Source organism: Oreochromis niloticus, linkage group LG12 (genome assembly GCF_001858045.2).
Source record: "Oreochromis niloticus isolate F11D_XX linkage group LG12, O_niloticus_UMD_NMBU, whole genome shotgun sequence".
NCBI lineage: Eukaryota > Metazoa > Chordata > Actinopteri > Cichliformes > Cichlidae > Oreochromis > Oreochromis niloticus.
This window is the reverse complement of record NC_031977.2, coordinates 18,509,194-18,527,597: the sequence shown is the minus strand read 5'-3', so window position 1 is coordinate 18,527,597 and position 18,404 is coordinate 18,509,194. Positions and strand designations below refer to the sequence as shown.

At 38.4% G+C, this 18,404-nt stretch overlaps 2 protein-coding genes across 3 annotated transcripts in view; both read right to left on the bottom strand.

Annotated features, from left to right (window-relative positions):
- dnah10 (dynein axonemal heavy chain 10) overlaps positions 1-4,811 on the bottom strand; it is a 29,631-nt gene extending 24,820 nt beyond the window's left edge. The window contains exons 1-9 of one of the 2 annotated variants that reach the window (XM_013275400.3): positions 4,485-4,811; positions 4,128-4,207; positions 3,916-4,024; positions 1,877-1,992; positions 1,501-1,726; positions 1,128-1,273; positions 696-926; positions 330-520; positions 7-205 (exon numbers count right to left, since the gene is read on the bottom strand). In XM_013275400.3, the coding sequence (XP_013130854.1) occupies positions 7-205; positions 330-520; positions 696-926; positions 1,128-1,273; positions 1,501-1,726; positions 1,877-1,992; positions 3,916-4,024; positions 4,128-4,207; positions 4,485-4,713 (1,527 nt within the window). In that variant the 5' untranslated portion in view covers positions 4,714-4,811. The remainder of the gene's footprint in view (positions 1-6; positions 206-329; positions 521-695; positions 927-1,127; positions 1,274-1,500; positions 1,727-1,876; positions 1,993-3,915; positions 4,025-4,127; positions 4,208-4,484) is intronic. The other variant, XM_013275399.3, reaches the window with a different exon arrangement.
- A 366-nt stretch (positions 4,812-5,177) lies between these two features.
- atp6v0a2b (ATPase H+ transporting V0 subunit a2b) lies at positions 5,178-17,375 on the bottom strand. Its single transcript, XM_005473349.3, has 20 exons — positions 16,810-17,375; positions 16,444-16,522; positions 16,086-16,183; positions 15,846-15,983; positions 15,598-15,695; positions 14,969-15,095; positions 13,543-13,625; positions 13,353-13,446; positions 12,532-12,744; positions 11,917-12,067; positions 10,791-10,930; positions 10,522-10,679; positions 10,288-10,378; positions 9,332-9,450; positions 8,706-8,919; positions 8,453-8,572; positions 8,225-8,344; positions 8,007-8,124; positions 6,862-7,033; positions 5,178-6,756 (listed from the first exon to the last, which is right to left on the bottom strand). The coding sequence occupies exons 1-20, from the start codon at positions 16,924-16,926 to the stop codon at positions 6,654-6,656; spliced, it is 2,553 nt and encodes an 850-aa protein (XP_005473406.1). The 5' UTR covers positions 16,927-17,375; the 3' UTR covers positions 5,178-6,653.
- Between the last annotated feature and the right edge of the window lie 1,029 nt (positions 17,376-18,404).

Genomic DNA, 18,404 nt, shown 5'->3' with positions numbered 1-18,404 from the left:
ACCAACCTGCAAAACATTGTACAGATCCTGGCAGACAGAAGCCATGTAATCAGTCTTCTCAAACAGTTTCTTACGGTCAAACTCCCAGCGTGAAGCCTTGCTTAATTCCTCAATTTCACCACGCCTCTCAAAGTAGGATGTCTTCCACTGACTTAAAACCTCCTTAGCTTCGTAGACCTTGGATTTAGCAACTTCCCTGTTGTTTCTGTTTAAGGACAATACACTGTTATACTGACACAAGAAAACGATTCTGTTTGACTACTGAACAATACATTTGGTTTTACTATAAACTAAAAAGTCTCAGAATATGTAAATGGATCCACATATACTTGAACAGCGTGTGGACATCTATGGCTTGAGTCACACGTTCACACAGCTGCCAGGCAATTCGCTCCATCAAGGGAACCATACGATCGTTCGTGTTATAGTGGTAGGAGATCATCCATACAATTTGCAGGCTCTCCATTAGAGGAGGGATGGTCTCCAAGATCACACCAAAATTTGCTCCAGTAGCCAGATTCTGAAACAGACAATGGTAGCTTTGATAAAAGTGAAGGAGAAGATAACACAACAGATCCAAAGTCATTCTTTTGATTCCTTTTTCTTTTCTCCTTCCAAAAATTTTATAGATTCATGGAACCTTTTAGTTTCATGTAACTACCTTTTTTTTGTATAGTCAGCAATAATGTGCTTACCATGAAATGCCTTTCTAGTGTCTTGAGGAAGCGTATATTATCATCTGACTCCAAACGGTATTTAGTAAGTTCAGCAATCGCTCCCTCCAGTGTAAGAACAATGCCTGCATCTGCTTTGGTCATCACCTCCACGATCTTCACTACTACAGGATGATTAAGCTGTTCACTCAGAGCATTAAGGACAGACGCACGTTCCTGCCAAAGTGCTATCTCAGCCAAAGGACCAGGCGCCTGGAGGAAAATGGAGAATTAATGATTGAGTCTAGTGACTGCATGTCACCAGGTGCAGTTGAGACATTCTTTAACTGAATGTTTTTTTACTTTTAGGTCAACGGGTGTTTCTTAAATTCTTGACAATATTGCATTGCAAAATTATTTCTCCTGCTTTAGGTCCTGGACTGAATCTCAGAACACGAGATTACAATTACAAACCTGTGGTTTTTTGTTTTTCTGCTCCTCTATAACAATGGTTATTTGCGTTTGCCAGTTCATCAAGCACTGCTCCAAGCTTTCTACCATCTCTGGATTCGAAGGCAGGTCTTCCACCTCCAGCTCAGGAATGTGCAGTAAAGTCTCATCTGTGACATGTAGACTGCTTTTAGACTGAATCACTTTTTGTGAATGGTCATAAAAAATAACTTATGTCCTATAGACATTTGTCAGTACTAGTGGATACTCTTGCTTGGAAACTGAGAGAAGAAAAAGCATTTGCTTGCAAATCTATATACTCTAATAAAAATTAAAAATCATGGTGAGTTTTTGCCTTTAACAATAGCAAGCCCTTGGTTCAAGTAATTAAACAAACCTTCGAGCTGAAGGTGTTGGAGAGTCGTGTTCAGCAGTCCCAAAAATTTATGCGTTCTGTTGAGCAACTCATCACGAATAATAAATTGCCCACTTGGCTTCACTAAACTCTTTGTTTCGTTTGCTTCACTCTTCCCATTGATCTTCTCCTGATGAGAAACTTCCTCACTTTGATCACCTGCTCCAGCTGCTGCCATTTGGTGGGCAGTAAGCATGGGTATATATACCTGAGAGGAGACGCAGTCGAATATTCATTAGAAAATCTGATGTTTTTCCAGATACAATAATAAGATTTAAAGCTAGTATGCTGCTGTGACATCAACTTTCAGTCTTACTAACAAAAGTTGCTCCTGATCAGTTGTATTTATTTTTCTTACATGGGCAAGTTTGCTTTGCAGCACCTGAAGAGAGTTTCCACAATGCATGCCAATGTCAAACAGCGAGGGCATCATGATATTGGCCTCATTCATGTCCAGTGGTTCAACAATAGTCTCTGTTTTATAATACAATAACACAGTATCATGTTTATTGCTTTTTTTATATGGAAGATTAGAAGTGACAAGATTAGAAATAAGTACATCAGAGGGATAAATAAAGTTAGAGAAGCAAAACTCAGATGGTTTGGACACGTGCAGACGAGTGAATTTGAAGAGTGAATAGTGGATTTAATGTGAAAAGGATGTCAAATATGGAGCTGCCAGGAAGAGGGAAAAGAGCAAAACCACAGGGAGGATTTGTGGATGGAGTGGTGTAGAGGGTTGTTGTGACAGAGGAAGATGCTAGGGATAGGGTGAAATGGAGCCAGGTGATCCAGGGTGGTGACCAATGTTCCCTCTAATTTTTCATGTGTCTGAGCGAACACACAAACTCCCTGAGCGATCCCTTGGACCACTGTGAGCGACATCAGACGTGTGCACTGTGGTCACGCCAGCATCTAATCCATCCAAGTTACATGGTTTATTAAAATAATCAAATTACAGCATTTACATTTATGTTAGACTACTTTTAATTAACTGCTTTAGCCCACTTACAATGAAAATTTAAAAAATCTTGTTCATGACCTGTGTAGTATGTTAACACTATTGGAAGTAAAAATAACTTAAACTCCAATTTTGAAAACACAACTTTCTTTCTTTTCATAAAGCTCTGACTTGTATTATGAGTATGTGGTCTGGGAGAGAGTCCTATAACTCTCTGTCTGCAAAATACAGTATATAATGACCAACGCTGGGCAATTAATTATATAGTTACTTCTTCAAAAAAGTAACTCAGTTTGGCAAACAACAAAGTTTTTTGCAGCTATTTATTTTTTTAATGCAGCCAAGGCGTTTTTAAATAAACATTTCAAACTATTTACAGAACAATCAGCTGTTCTGCATCAAATCTGATGCCACACAAATTATTTGTGCCACTCCAAAAAATAATTTATGTCCACTATGAGATAAAGGAGAACAACAGCCTTATACCTGCAGGCCTGACAACAGGAGATGTATCACTCCTGTAACACCTGTAACATTCAGCAGTCGCCTCATTGTTCTGACACACACAACAAAACTATTGACTACACTACACACTAACTACACACTAACTACACAAGATTTGCACTAAACGTCTCAAATCTCTCACATCTCAGAACACCGCCGTCACTCCTAAAACTTCCCCCCGTTTCTTAACAACTAGATGCCACGTTGCCATATCATTTTTTGATTGGTCGACACGGTACTTTTTTTGCTCACAGGCGGAGAGCGCTTTCGAGCGTTTTCCTTATAAAACGCTGTTTTTACCGTTTCTTCCCGCAGTAAATATAAACAACGATAGTATTCAGGAAGAAAACCAAACATTGCATATATTTTTATCATAACTCTGGTTTTACGTGGCCTATCAACACAATTTAAAAACTGGTATAAAGTCCACACTTTTTCCGTCAATTGTTCCGTCTGTCCTGCTCACATCTCCAATGGTTGTACACGTTGTCATTAATGTGGCTTCACTGGACATCAGCCAGCCACGCCGCTTTGCTAGCTAAAACACCGGTGTCGGCACATAAGGACGCTGTCATAGCCTGTCAACGACGTTGATTGGCTGCGTATATACGAATGTGAATCGCATTATTGGCTGGACTATAGGATAAAGTGGCATCGTTCTAATCCCATACAGGAGCAGCCAGTCACTTACTGACTAACACTGCAAAACAGAATTGTTAAAGTTTTAATTTTAATTTCAATTCAGGTTAGATTTTTTTTGTGCGCAACGCAGATTTTCTGTGCGCAGAGACCGTGCCAGCAGTGCGCAATTGCGCACGTGCGCAGCTTAGAGAGAACATTGGTGGTGACCCCTAAAGTGAGCAAAGAAGATAAACAAGAATCCTGTAGGCTTGAACATGTTTAAGTATGATGATGAGGAACTGGCATCTCACCCTTTGTGTTCCTGAGAAAGTAGAAGACACAAGATTTCAAAAATCTCTGTGGGTACTGGTTGACAGCTACGTGAAGCTCAGTGTGATAGACCAGATTTATCTCAGTCCTCTGAAATCGCCAAACCAGAAATATGTTAAACCTTCTTAACTATCTTAAGCCTCTCAATCAATAATGCATTAATAATTATATCAGTTTTAAAGTTTGATCTCACATGACTGTCTCTATCATCATTTGTAATGAAGTCGGTGGTGTTCTCTGCCCCACTTGGGTCAGGATCTCCAGTTTTCTTTTCTGGGAATGTAAACATTATAGTTAGATGTTTTCTTGCGGTCCAAATGTCCACAGTGTTGTTAAATTACATAAGTAATAAACTTTCTGAGAGTATGCTGAAACGTGGTAAAAGGTACCAGTAAAAACATGCTACATTAACCCAAAAGCAATACAGTAAAAGGATACGGGTTCATCGAAACTTTATTCACTTTTGTAAACTTGTATTAGCTTTCAGACACTGGCCTTTCTGACCTGCGGGTGACTGCTAGCCCACATGAGGGCACAAGCACCAACTTACCGACGGGAACTTGTACTTCACGTTCTTCCTCTCTAACAGTTTTGAAAAACAGAAGACACGATGGAGAGTCTTCCTCGGAGACGAAGTTCAAATAACGGATAATTTTCTCTTCTTCTTCTCCATCTCTCCGACTGAGCAGTTCATCGAAACAGTCGGGACATTTCCTTAAATTAAACCCAGCAGACACCCGCTGTCGGATCCACTCCACTCGTAAATCGTCGTGCACCATATTTTTCACAATATTTTATCTATTTATTTACCATTAGTTAACATCATCATGTCGGTAGCGATTTCAAGCTCTGAAACTCACCGTATACGGTGTTTTGCGTTGCCTCGGCAACCAAACGACTCGTGGCGTACATGGGGAGAGACATTATTGCCCAGAGCTTTGACTGTAAGGCTCAATTTCAATTTCTGGTCTATACAGCAAAATAGCCAAAATGTACATAAATGACGACAACTGTGGTCCTCCATAGACAACATTCCATCCGCCTGTCATTCCTTTGTGGTAAAAAAGAGTTAAGGCCCTAGGCTACCTATTGAACCACACCAACCATGGGTCCACGTCAGTAGTGTTAGTGCCACAATACCTGGATCTGTAACTACATTACATAAAACTCGTGGATGTGAAACTTGACCTGACAGAATCCCTTCAGTAAGGCTTGTATAAACCCAAGTAAAGGAGGGGAGACATTTAAGGGCTTGAAGAGGAAAAAAAACCCCTCAAATACATTTTATTGACATTAAGAAAGAACAGACATTTATTGTAAAAGAGTTAGAACCTGAAGTGTATGATCAGAAAATACAAGATATTAAAAGGGTAGTAGCATCATAAGAAATTACAATACACCTTCAATCTACATTTTAACAATTTAGCTTTAACAAATCAATTACTAATGAAACAATTTGATTCAACAAAACACAGATTGCTTATTTTGTCACAAAGATTTGACATTACAATGAGCCACTGAAAAGAAAAAGAAAAAAAAAAACTGACCAAACTTCCCTTTACCAACTCCAATACCAATCCCATACAGTACACTTTTAGAAAATAAGCAAACACTAGTGCCTAGCATGAGTACAATACCTCCAATCTTCACTCATCAAAGGATGTTTTAAAGTAAAAAGCTCGTGACCAGCAGAGCTGAGTCAAAGGACGTGAGCTTTTCCATGGTAGGAATGTTAAGCTATACAGTAAGTAGTAGGTGCAAAGGCAACACTGTGAATGCATGAAAGTAATAATCACATTCCTTAACATTCATCTGCAACTCTGATACATTACAAAATATATATGTATTTTTTTTTTGTTTTGTTTAATCTGTAAAAGTATTTACATCCCTTCACACACCTGCTCAAGCACTTTTCAAAAGTTAAAAGTCAGGGGTCCTTTGCTTTGTTTTGGTACTACAAGCTGGGCATTAAGGATGATACATTATGCTGTCGTGGGGTGGTCATTTTGGTAAGGCAGTCAGTGCAATAAAGTCGAGCAATGTAAATGAGAGATTGGCTCACTATCTACTGTGTGGAAACCAAATCTGCCAAAACAAAAACTCCTTGGGAAAAAAAGTTAATATAAACACATAAACCAGGATGCTGAAGTTAATGACAAAAACTTGTTAAAGAAGAAGAAAATGAGGAAACACAAAGTAATAAATAAACTTCCATCTTATTAGATCACAAATTCCCACAGTAAGGTCAAAACTACCAACATATTTATCCCAAAGCTGTTTTCTAAGTAGCCAAACTTTACGGCCCTTCGCTTTCTTATTACTGCCAATGTCGGCTAATACTAAAATTTTATATACTACATTTTTTATATATTTATCTTGCATTTGGAAGATTTGTCTCTCCATGCCAGTGACATCAATAACCATTAACAATTGTACCTTATAAAAATTTGATGAGTTGCATGTTAAATCTGAGGCTAACATTTCACCCGACAAACACTCTGCAGTGAAACTTTATGATCCTGATACAAAAGAATCTAAAGTTACATGAATTTTCTGAATCTCGCCATACATTTCTTTACATGAAATGTAAATAGTAAAAAATGAGAAAAAATATCCAAACTATTTGATCATACCTCTGGAAAAGGTCTTCACAAGTACAGAACCATGTTGGCTCGTTTTGGTTCTGTTTACCAACTAAGACAATTCCTCAACAGTCACTTCACAGTAACCCATCCTGCTCAAAGGAAGATGGTAGGAGAGAAAAGGAAAATGGGCAAAACTTGACGCCAGTCCCACTGTAGAATTTATTCTGAAACTCCACCCTGTGGATAAAAAGATGAGAAACCAAAATTATAAACACGAAAACAGATACTTCAGAACATATTGATCCCGACTATCACACGCAGTACTTTAGTGCTTTGTCTTACCAGTGTAGCCGAAGGGCATGAAGGAACGCAGAGAGACCCTCCATTACCAGGAGGATGGACACAGTGAGGACAGCAAACAGGCCAAACACTGGCACCAGGAATAAAACCCCAAGTTTTGTGTCCATTCGTAGTGCTATTCGCATGACCATGGTCCACAGCACCTCTGATAGCTCTGTGATGGCAAATAATAAAATCTACTTCAGCATCCATTTAGAGAAATACAAAATTCTGGCAAATCTCAGGTCTGCCATTGATCAAGAAAAAGTTTACATGCACTCATCATTGACATTAATGTCATGGCCATGGGTGGAGACTGGAACCTGGACACCAATGAGTGTTCCAACATCAAAACTTGTTTTGGAACGGATAAAACAGCCTGCTGGAATGGTCTTCCCAAAGCCCCGACCTCAACACTATGGAAAATTTGTGGACTATGCTTAAAAGCCAGCTCTGTCCAGGAAACCGACCCGTTTAAATGAATTCCACCAGTTCTGCCAAGAAGAGTCAAATATTCTGCCAGATTTATGCCAGAATTTTGTTGATGGCTACAAAAAGCCTCTGACTGAGTCGCAGCTTCCTTAAGGACATTTAACCAAACATTAGTGGCGACGTAAGTATATATTAAAGCCTCTGAGAATACTTTTGACCCTGTGTGATTAGCCAAAAACACTAAATGAATTCAAACTATTCAAAACAATTCTTGTTTTTTTAAAGACCTTAAAAATGTATCCTGTACAATTATGGAACCTTGAAAAAGATTAGAGTTCAAAGAAATCATTAAAAGCCAAAAATGACCATGCCTTTCATGCCCATGAAGAGTGCATGTAAGCTTCTGACAACAAATGAAACAAGGCAGCTAATATTCTGCTGAATGCACTGCTAGTGAGTGGCCATCTCACAGCCTGCATATTTAATCATTTTCTCTGCATGTTAGAAAGGACAAATGTGGACAATATAAAAACAGATTATGTGAGAAATACTGGAAGTGGAATAGAGGCCACAACTTGATACTTGACTAACCTAGTAAAGTCTGACAAATTAAGTAACAATTAAGTAGTAACAATTAAGAGCAAAGTCCATTGTAACACTGTGAAGAAGCACTTTGTTTTAGAACATGTAATAATTATTAATGATCTTCTACTTACGGGCATGTGCCAAGCTTAGAGCCCAGAGTCTTAGGTAAGAGGCTGTGTTGGAGATGCAACCCAGGCAATACTCTATGGTGTGAATGGACTGATGAAGTATCTCCTCTGCAAAGTCAAACTATTGTATAAAAAAAGATAAATGAATGTAGGAACTGGTAAAAATGTTTGCTTATGAGCAAATACGAGATGAATGGTACCAAGCTGTTTGCAACACTGACCTCCTCTGAATGGTGATCTCCACTAGTAGAGAGATCACTGTGACTGCTGCCCTCCTCCATGTCATGAGCCCTCATCAGGCAGAGATCTTCATCACTGCTGCGTCGCACACGCTCATATCCCTAAAATCACACGGACAAACTAAGCGTGTTTGAAAACTTACACCAAGGAAAAATATTTGGTGATGTTTTTCCCATCTTTTAATGCAGGCATGAATCTCAAACCCTTACCCTGTACATTACCAAGCGGTGACTTCCATTTCTTAGCCAATAAAGGTAGACGGGTTTCCCCAGGAGTAAAACAGGCACCGAGAGAACAGCAACGATCACCAGAAATATCTGCAGACCATTCTGGAAGAGCCAAAATAAAGAAATAATTTAAATAACAAAGGTATGGGACTTCTGTGGGATATTTTAAATAACATTAGACTGAATCTGTTCATTAAGCACATAAACACACAGCTGAAAGAGTGGAGCTGCTTACCTGTCCTGGGTAAAGGGGCTTCAATGAACTATCATTCTGCATGATGAACATGTTTATGAAGTGGATTAGAATGCTTGGAGCGTCTTTGGAGTCCTTATGTGAGAAGGCGAGCCACTTATAGAATATCATGAACACCAGGTATCCAAACAGACTCAGCATGAACACGAGCTCCGGGATGAACACCAAGTACAGGTTGTACTTCTTCCTGAAGTATCTGTTTTTTTGACAAACAAAAACACGGCAGATTATTAAAAACTATATCATGTTAGTTTGGGAGCTGACATCATGCTTTTTTGTGCAGCTCAGTGTCTACATAGGACAGAGGTATTCTCTCCCACAGAAAATACTCCTACAATACATGAAATAACCTTTTACACTGCAAGAGTTTCTTCCATCTCTATGCTTGCCAGCATGTAATGTATTTGCGTAAGCTTAAAGATGCATAAGTTATAAACATTTTTTGCCAAGAAAACTAAAGGTTCTGTTGTCGTCTACAAGAGCGAACACAGGTCTTTATTCTTTCCCAGCTCCAGCAGCTAAAATGACAGCTGTAACTTGTACCCAAGCCAAACACTGGTTCTTTAAGGGCCTTCGCAGGGTAATGAAAACAGTAAACTAGTACTTACAGATGATTGTAGGTGCTGAGGATTACCCCAAAGCTCATGTGTATGACCCCGAATATCACTGACATCTTCATCTTATAGGAGTTAAGAAATGTAAGGCGGTTGGTTGCCAAGTTCCAAATCTTTACAAAGGAAAGGTGACATGTTATTACTGGTGACTTCATGGATTAACTGGAACAAACAGAATAAGTAGCTCTGCTTATTCCTGTGATACATTACCAACATGAGGATTATAAGACTATTACTGTTACGGGTCTAATAAGGTTACTTTTACGCAAGTGATTCAATAACAACAACACTGACACCAGAAATGATACTTTATTGAAGAATGTGTGACTGATAATGTATGGGTGAAATTACTGGTTATCAAGCAAATCGACTGCTTTTAATGAGTTTAATCAGTTACGAATTGATCCAGTTTACTGTATCAACAACATCCTGATGACTGATTTTCATTAACCTTGTTAAATAACAGGATTTATATTTCACACGTCAATAAAAAGATTCAAGTACAAAATATCAAAAATTAAGATTAATCACTTTATAAACCACTAAACCATAAAAAGTAATGATAAAATCTATTATTCCAATCAGGCATAACATTATGACCACCTGCCTAACATTGTGTTGCTCTCACTGCTGCTTTCTTGGACCGCTTTTGATAGATACTGACCACTGCAGACCGGGGAAGCCCCACAGGAGCTGCACTTTTGGAGATGCTCTGACCCAGTCATCCCATATCCTCACGCTTGCCCATTTTCTGCTTCTAACACATTTGCTTTGATGGCAAAATGTTCACTTGCACCCTAATGTATCCCACCCACTAACAGGTCCAACGATAAAGAGATAATCACTGTTATGCACTCTACCTGTGAGTGGTCGTAATGTTATGTCTGATCAGTATGTATATGACATATGATATCATATTTTTAAGATAGCTCTTAAAACTGTCTACTCACCGGGTCAATTCCCAGAGGGTACGGCCCTTTAAAAACACCTGTAATATTTGGATCCAAAGTTAGCTGGTCATTCTCATGGATGGTAATATTGCTGTAGGGCACAAATGAAACCCATAGTAGTGTATGCGATTGTGAAACTGATTTTACAAAATTCATCTTATATTCATCTTATCTTTAAAGACACAGCTGTAAACTTCCTGTTATATGAAGTTCTTCTTATTAACAGGTACTTACTTCCACCCGCCTTTTTTAAACATGGCAAACACACTCCATCCAGAACCAAAGATGTTGAGAGATTTTGAGAAACAGTCATTGTATATCAGCCCAGTGTAGATAGAGAACAGTCCCATCATCAGAATGATATAACGCCCCTCGAAGAATGTGTTCCAGATCTGCACGTGCACATTAAAATCACTTAATTATACTTCTGAGACACTGCTTTTACCTATGCAACACAAACAAACTTTAGAAAGGGCATTTTCAAAAAACTTTGGATTACTCGCCTCATTCCTGGTGTTTTTAAGTTTGCGGTGGTTTTCGTACAAAACCATCCAGAAAGCAAACAGAGCCATGAGAATGCCATGACCAAGGTCCCCAAACATCACAGCGAACAAGAATGGGAACGTTATGATTGTGAATGGAGCTACAAATAAGCAGAAGGGGAAACAAGCACAGTGAATTATCATTTAAAGCTTTTTAAAAATAAATACGATAGTATTTATGACAACAGAGGCAGCACATTGTCCCTTAGTATTAATATAACTGTAATGTAATAACCTGATAGTAAAGTATATGTATAATTTTGTGACTCTTGCACCAATTTTTACACATATAAATGTTAACATTGAAACAAAAGGGTATGTTTCACTCATAAAGGATAATCATTTCTGCAATAAAATATGATAGTTAGCAACTTTGACTTGCAAGAATTTTAGTGCAATTTTAAACATATTAGTCTAATAGGAGCCTAAAATAATTAACCTATATTATTATGCTATAATTATGAGCATGTTACCCTATTATTATCACCATACTACCATTTTTTAATCTAGATATAGCACAGATATTTATTATCATGAGGTTACTATAGTATTACAAATACATTATTATACTATTATGAAATGGTTTTTGGATCATTGGAACCTTTATTTTTGTAATAATTATTACTCATTTGGATTTTTTAATCTCTTTATTATAAAGTAACAGAAAAATATCTACTAAAACTACTAATATTAAGTTAAGATAAATCATGCTATATTTAAAATATCATAAAAAGTTAATCTGAAGGTTGCCTGGGCTAACCCTAAAGGTGCATCACTGCAGGGAGCAATTTGCTTATCACGCAGAACATTTCAGGCTGTGGTTGCCTAGGTAATAGTGTCATGTATCAATCACTGGTATCCTGTGCTCTCACTGATGGGCATGTCAGTTGAGACACAGAGTGTATCTCAGGACCCGGCCCCTTAGCTTAACGCGTGCTGATGTAGCTGTCAGCTCTTACTTTCAATACAGAGTCATTCAAACATTCAGAATTATAAAGTGCTGGTTTTGATACATTAGTTGGGCCCATAGTGTGTGTGTGTGTGTGTGTGTGTGATAGACAGACAGACAGGTACAAATCTCACTTACCAGGGTTTACTTCCCTGTAGCTGCCCACTCCGTAGGCGTCTACAATGTTCTGAAATCCAGAGGTAAACTTGTTGGTCCTTATCAGAGTGGGAGGAGTGTCAGTTGTGGGGATACGATTAACAAAGGAAGGAACTGTCGCTCCACTTTTTCTCTGAAACATCAACAGGAAGTTACACATGTAACATGTAAGTAGGTTACAAGAAGCTTTTCTCCACAACTGTACATATAAGAAATATGTACAGAACTCTAAATAATTTTTAAAAAGCCGTACAGACAGCATAATGTACCGTTTTTAGATCTATAAAGTGTGCCAGCTCTAAAGAACTTATATTTTATATTTTGTTTTAAATCTATACCCAAACATGTATTAACAATAACACATCTTTGTAGTTCTTTTTCATAAATACACACTTTTACACTTCTCAACCTGCAAAATGAATCAAGAGTGAGCCCTCAGTACCCGAGCAATGCAAAATGTGTTTTTCTTTAAATAAAGTGGGGCAAAGACTGATTCCTCATACAGCATTTGCTTTTATCATAATAAAACCGAGCCCTTTAAACAACAGCAAAGGTTAAATAAGCAGAAAAGCCTCCAGTCAGGCTGAAGCTCCTCACCGATCCGTCTTCTAGCGCTCTCCGGAGTGCAGGAATGTCACTGACAGGACACCACACCTCTGCGATCAAACACTTATTGGTCACATCAAAACTACACAGGTTCAGAACATAGTAGATGGCCTTCATCTTCTTGACCTGGATGACCCAGGCGTAGACAGATTCTGAAGCCTTGATCAGGACCTGTCTCAGGTAGTCTTCTGTCCTATGAAGCACCTGGACACAGTAACAGGTAAACACGACTGTTAGTGTGATGTATAGCTTCAAAATATTAAGATTTTTTTTTTAAAAGAGAGAGAGCTTAAAAGTTACAAAACATTTTCTTTTATTCTAAGATGATGTATGTGACATTTAAAAAGAAAAACATGTTAAAATTTAGACCTTTGTGAGTGTTTAAAACAGGCAAAAGACAAAGTAGTGGGGAGATAAAGAGAGAGTGGCATGCATAAAGGAGAAGAAAAAAAAAAAATCAACTTTCAGCTGAGGCCTCATGTTGATCATGTGCTACAGCGGCTGAGTGCAATTCCATCTTTCAGTCACAGTGGGTTAATGCTACCAAAGGATTCACAGTGCAATGCTCTTGTTAGGAGCTGAGCTGTTTGTGCAGTTTTGCTCACTGGCTAACAAGAACAACAGCCAGGTTAATCGTTCAGAAAATAGATCCACCATTTCATTTTGTTCTTAGACAGTGAGAAGAAGTTCAAAGCAGAAATCGTGTGTACAACATAAAGAAACTCGAGTATACTCGTGTCACACATAATAACTTTTTCTGTCCTTAACTAAACACCTGTATGATCAGATAATTAAGCAAACAACAGACATACAGTTTTCAGGTCCTGAATGCGAGTTCTTAGTCCTTCCACAACATCGTCCCTCTCCTCATTGTTACTGGGATAGGGGTACAGGTGACAGTGGTAGCTGTGGAGAGGAGAAAGTATGCCATTATTCATAGCTCACTACTACACTAGTCTTAAACAGATGCCAGCCTTTTAACGAGTCGTGTGTAATACTTACCAGTCACAGATCTTTTTCACTTTCTGACCAATTTGGTCTCCCCAGTAGGAAATCAGGAACACCACACTTTTGGTAGGCTCACCCTGCAGAAAAAGGAAGTGTAAAAAAATAAGGGAGGCACCACTGACACAAAAAATACAAGTTTAATATGAGAAGGATTTCAGGTGATATTTATATATGTAACTTTCATAAAAATCTAAGGAAAACAAAAACCTGATTTATATGCATTTGTACAATCAGCTGTTGTTTACCAACAGAAAAGAGAGGAAATACAGCTGATATGACCTGAAAGCTCTTTGACCTTGAAAACAATTTTTGAAAAAGCACAACTCTCTCTGTCTCTTTTTGTGAAGTTTAGTGATGAGCGTTAGCACGGCTTTCCGATCTTCCATCAGTAAAAATCCATCTGACATTCCATTAGTGAGGTCATGCCTGACCTCTGGTCAAGCAGAGGAAATTCCTAAGTGAATTAGTGGTATCTCTCACTATGAATAGACAACATCACAGCACTCACTGTTTATATCGACAACTAGTAAAGAATACTTAAGAGGTTCAAAAGAGTCATCTACTATTTTGTCCCATAACAAATCTGGGATTTAAGCCTTGGGTGGTCCCGAGTCCGGATAAACAGACTTATTGTCAGGAAGTCAGGAGATCCTACATAAAATCTTTACCAAACCACACATGCAGGTCACCAAGAGGAGCAAATCCGTGATTCACAACTCTCTACGATACTCTCCCACCTCCATCCTCTGATCTCCAGCAAAACAAGACGGACTTGTTCTTAGTAATATTTAACAACATCAATACCATGTATGCACACAGCAAGGGAGGGGGGAGACAGAAAAAGAGACGGGAGTTTATTTCCTATTTCTACCGTGAAATGAAAGTAATGTGCATAGCGGGAGAGTTAGTCACATTATTGACCTTTACATACAGCAAGTCTGCAATAATTAATGGACATAAGTGGACCGAAAAAAGGTGCACAGGCAAATCGTCTGAAGCCTGACAGGATACATAGGCTAATATATAATTAATAGGAATGGCAGGGACTCAACTTTGGCTCAGTGGGTAATCTGTCTTATAATTTACAAGTGGAAATCCCAACTTAAATGACAAACTCATAGGCACTTAGATATATAAGCAAATTTTCTCATTAATACATCTGGACAAAGATGTTAAAATCAATTTGTACTAAAGTTCTTAGTGTGCTATTACAGCTAACTTAAATCAAATAAATCCAGTTCATTAACTTCTTGTACAAAGTCAAATATCCTTAATCAAGCCTAGTTAGGAAATAAGATACAGGCAAAATTTTAAAAGAAAGCTTCTTTTGTTTCTTTCTGCCCCATGTTTTTACGTCGCACCGTAAAACATAACAAAATATAACACAAGTAAATTTGAATCCAAACCATGTTTAACCTACCGTGTCAGGATCTTCCAGATACTCTTCAACTTCAGCATAACTAAGGATGGTGTAGCCTTTACATACTCTCCAAAGCATTCGCTCAAACGCCTCGATCTTCACCCTCTGAATAAGGCCAGAAATGAAACTGCAAAAGACAAACGAGCAGCTGTCAGACCTCATCCTCTATCAAGATCAATTAAGTTAATTAAATATAAATAAAAATTTAATGTATCCATATAAAGCGAATGACACCAAGTACATCCTGACTGCACTAGCACTGTAAGTTTAGCCACCTTTTCTTTGAGCCTTCATTGTCACTACACATTCAACTAAATCTGTGCCCCACCACACTGTCTCTCTGTTTTTATAAAGTCTAAATATATTTTTGCTTCATTAATCAGTTATTGCCAAAAAGCCACAGCTGCCTCACAGTTTCAAAGCATCTTGTGAATAGCTTGTTTGTTTGTGGGTGTTCTAAGTATAAAGTGCATCTGTGAGTAAGAAGAGCAGCGGCAGACAGAAAAGGACACAGAAAACTATTTAGAAAGAAAATAAATGTGCATCTGTCCTCATTCATGTGTAGCATTCACTTTGTATAACGTAAATAAAATGCTGACTGATATGGCTGACAGAATTTTATCCCTCACCCCAGTTTGGCTCCTAGCCTCTGCATGCTGCTGTAGTCCATCAATGTGTCTTTTTCCAGGAAGGGAAACTCCTCATACTGTACTTGCAAGGGCTCTCGCTATAAGTGAAGACAAGACGCAGGAGGGTAAAGAAGACAATCGAAATGAAATCAGCCAGCAGACTAATTTCCCCGCCATGAAAGAAAAACAATGTGGCATCGTAGTGAGAATGTGGGGTTTTCAAGAGGTGAGCCAACACAAACACTAACCTCAGCATTTCTTTGGACAAAGTTGCGTGTGATGCGCAGCATGTGTGTGTACTCTGTCAACTCCAGCAGATTCCTCTGCAGCTTCTCCTTATTCCTGGTGACTTCACCTAATTCCACCTCTAGCCTCTGTAGCTGTTCCTAATAAACAATAGGAACGTGTAATATTTAGCAATATATGACAGCAATAATAATACTAAAAATGATGATTATGATAAAAATAATAATAAGATAGTAACTAACCATTATAGTCATGACATGCTTGGGTAAAGGAGCTGCTGGGTTCACATCTGTTTCTGGCAGTGAAATATCCGCTTTCTTGATTTCCCTCAGAAGGTATCCTGTTATAAGCAACGAGCGATTTTTAACTTTTTGAAACTATCATAACCGCTTCCAAACACCATGACCAGCCTTTGAAAAACAGTGTGCTACTCTCTTCCTAATTTAATAATCCAGGGTTTGGTTAACCGAGTTAAGCATTCAACTAAATCTACAACCAGCTGACATTTCCCATGACTCGATTCACCTTCAGTGAGGAGATCTTCTTCCCACCATAAGGAGCCTCGAACTATTAAAATGTCAAAGACTAACATATGCTTACCGAGGATCCTCTCCATTTCTTCACATTTTTTGATCTCATTGACATATTTTCTCTGGAATGCGTTAACAGTGGGATTGAGCTGAAAAAGGTGAAAAGTACATGTTCGTTAGCGCCTTCTCATGGAGGACTCTGAACATCTCATGAAGAAACTTAAAAAAATGTGCAATAAGTCTATGTATGATCTATGGTAGCATTATGACATATGCCGGTGACTTCCGCGTTTATTTTATGTACTGAGCAAACGTCACTGCATTGTTTGATGAGTTTAGAGTACTTGTAGAGCACTGTCAGAAAATTCAGCTACAACTTTTTAAGTGATGAATTACTGTTTCCAGCAGATTCAAAGCGGCCTGTTTTCGTACTTACATCTCTGAACTCTACAAGCCCCAGTTCTCCAAGTTCACTGATGCAGTCGTACGCGGACCCAGACTGTAGAAACAGCTGGGCCAAACACATCTCTTCACCCCGGAGCAGAGAAGCCATCGTGACAGTTCTATCTGATATTCCCCTCTTCCGCAGGTGGGCTAATGTTAGCAAGCTAAACGGTGCTGTTTCTCCAGACTTTATGTTAGCGATGTTCAGTCGAGTAGTCCGTAGTCCTTGTCATGATGTGGCTCAGGTGATAAAACTAAACCTCCCTTACATAACTCCTGATTTACATATCTATCGTTACAGCACACTATTGCTGTTAGCTAGCTAACTGGCTAGCCAAGTGCCGTGTTGTTGACTCTTGGATGCGGAAAAATGTTTCAATAAAGTTGAATGTGAAGCTAAGAGACAATCAGTGTTACGACCGCTAATCCTAGTACGTGGCGAAAAGTCTTCTCAGACTTTACGAAGTTTTAGCCTACGTCCGTAACACTCACGTCACTGCACTTCACACTGTTGAATGCGATCGACTTCCACGGCACCCAGTGTACCTTTGACCAATGACCGCAGCCTCCAGGAGTCTGCGCACAACACACTCAACATATCACTAGGCCCTGGACGCTGACTGAAGGTTCATGACCTGAGACAAAAACTTCTACCTATTACACATTTTTTTATTGGATTCATTGAAGAAATGTATGGAAGGTTGTTTACACCACTGAAAAAAGCCAAACGCAAAGACTCAAACTTCTGTGTAAGTTGACATTTTTAGATACAGTGTAATGCCAAAGTATTTTCCCCCTTCGTGATTTCTTATTATTTTTTTTGCATAATTTTCACACTTACATGTTTCAGATCATCAAATTTTAATATTGATAAATAAAGATAAATTAAGTAAATAAAATGCAGTTTTTAAATAATGTTTTCATTTATTAAGTGAAAAAATCCCAACCCAATCCAAACCCATGTCCAGCCATCAGTTACTATGCTGAAGCTCAAGAGCACTCAGATTATGCAGCAGGATGATGATCTGAAAAAAATGATCTGCCAAGCGTGGCACAGCCAGTTATTAGATTTAAGGGCATATTTAGGACAGGGGCAGGTATGTTTGGATAGCTTTTATCTATGAATGAACTGGATTTTGTATTTATTTGCGAAAAAGAACGTTTTTACTTTCTTTGTCTAAAGTTGAATTTTATTTGATGGTCTGAAACACATGTGACAAATTAGTAAAAAAAAAATATCAAGAAGGCAGCAAATCCTTTTTCACAGCACTGCAATTACCCCACATTTGGACTTGTGGATGGCTTTCTTTTCAGTGACAGAAGCAAGCTTCTATATGAGGTAAAATAGGTCATGTAAATCTGATTTCACAGACAGAATAAAGCTAAGATTTTATCATTTAGGTTCTTCTGAAACCATTTTAGAGTCATGTTTGTAGTGCTGCTGAAGTGAACTGCAAATATTAGGACGTTTATTACGTATTTTTGAAAAAACAGAGAAACTGAGAGAATGAGATCATCCTTAAAGATGACATTTGAATCAGCACTTCCCCAAAATGGCTCTTGCTCTTGAACAGCATTACTCATACA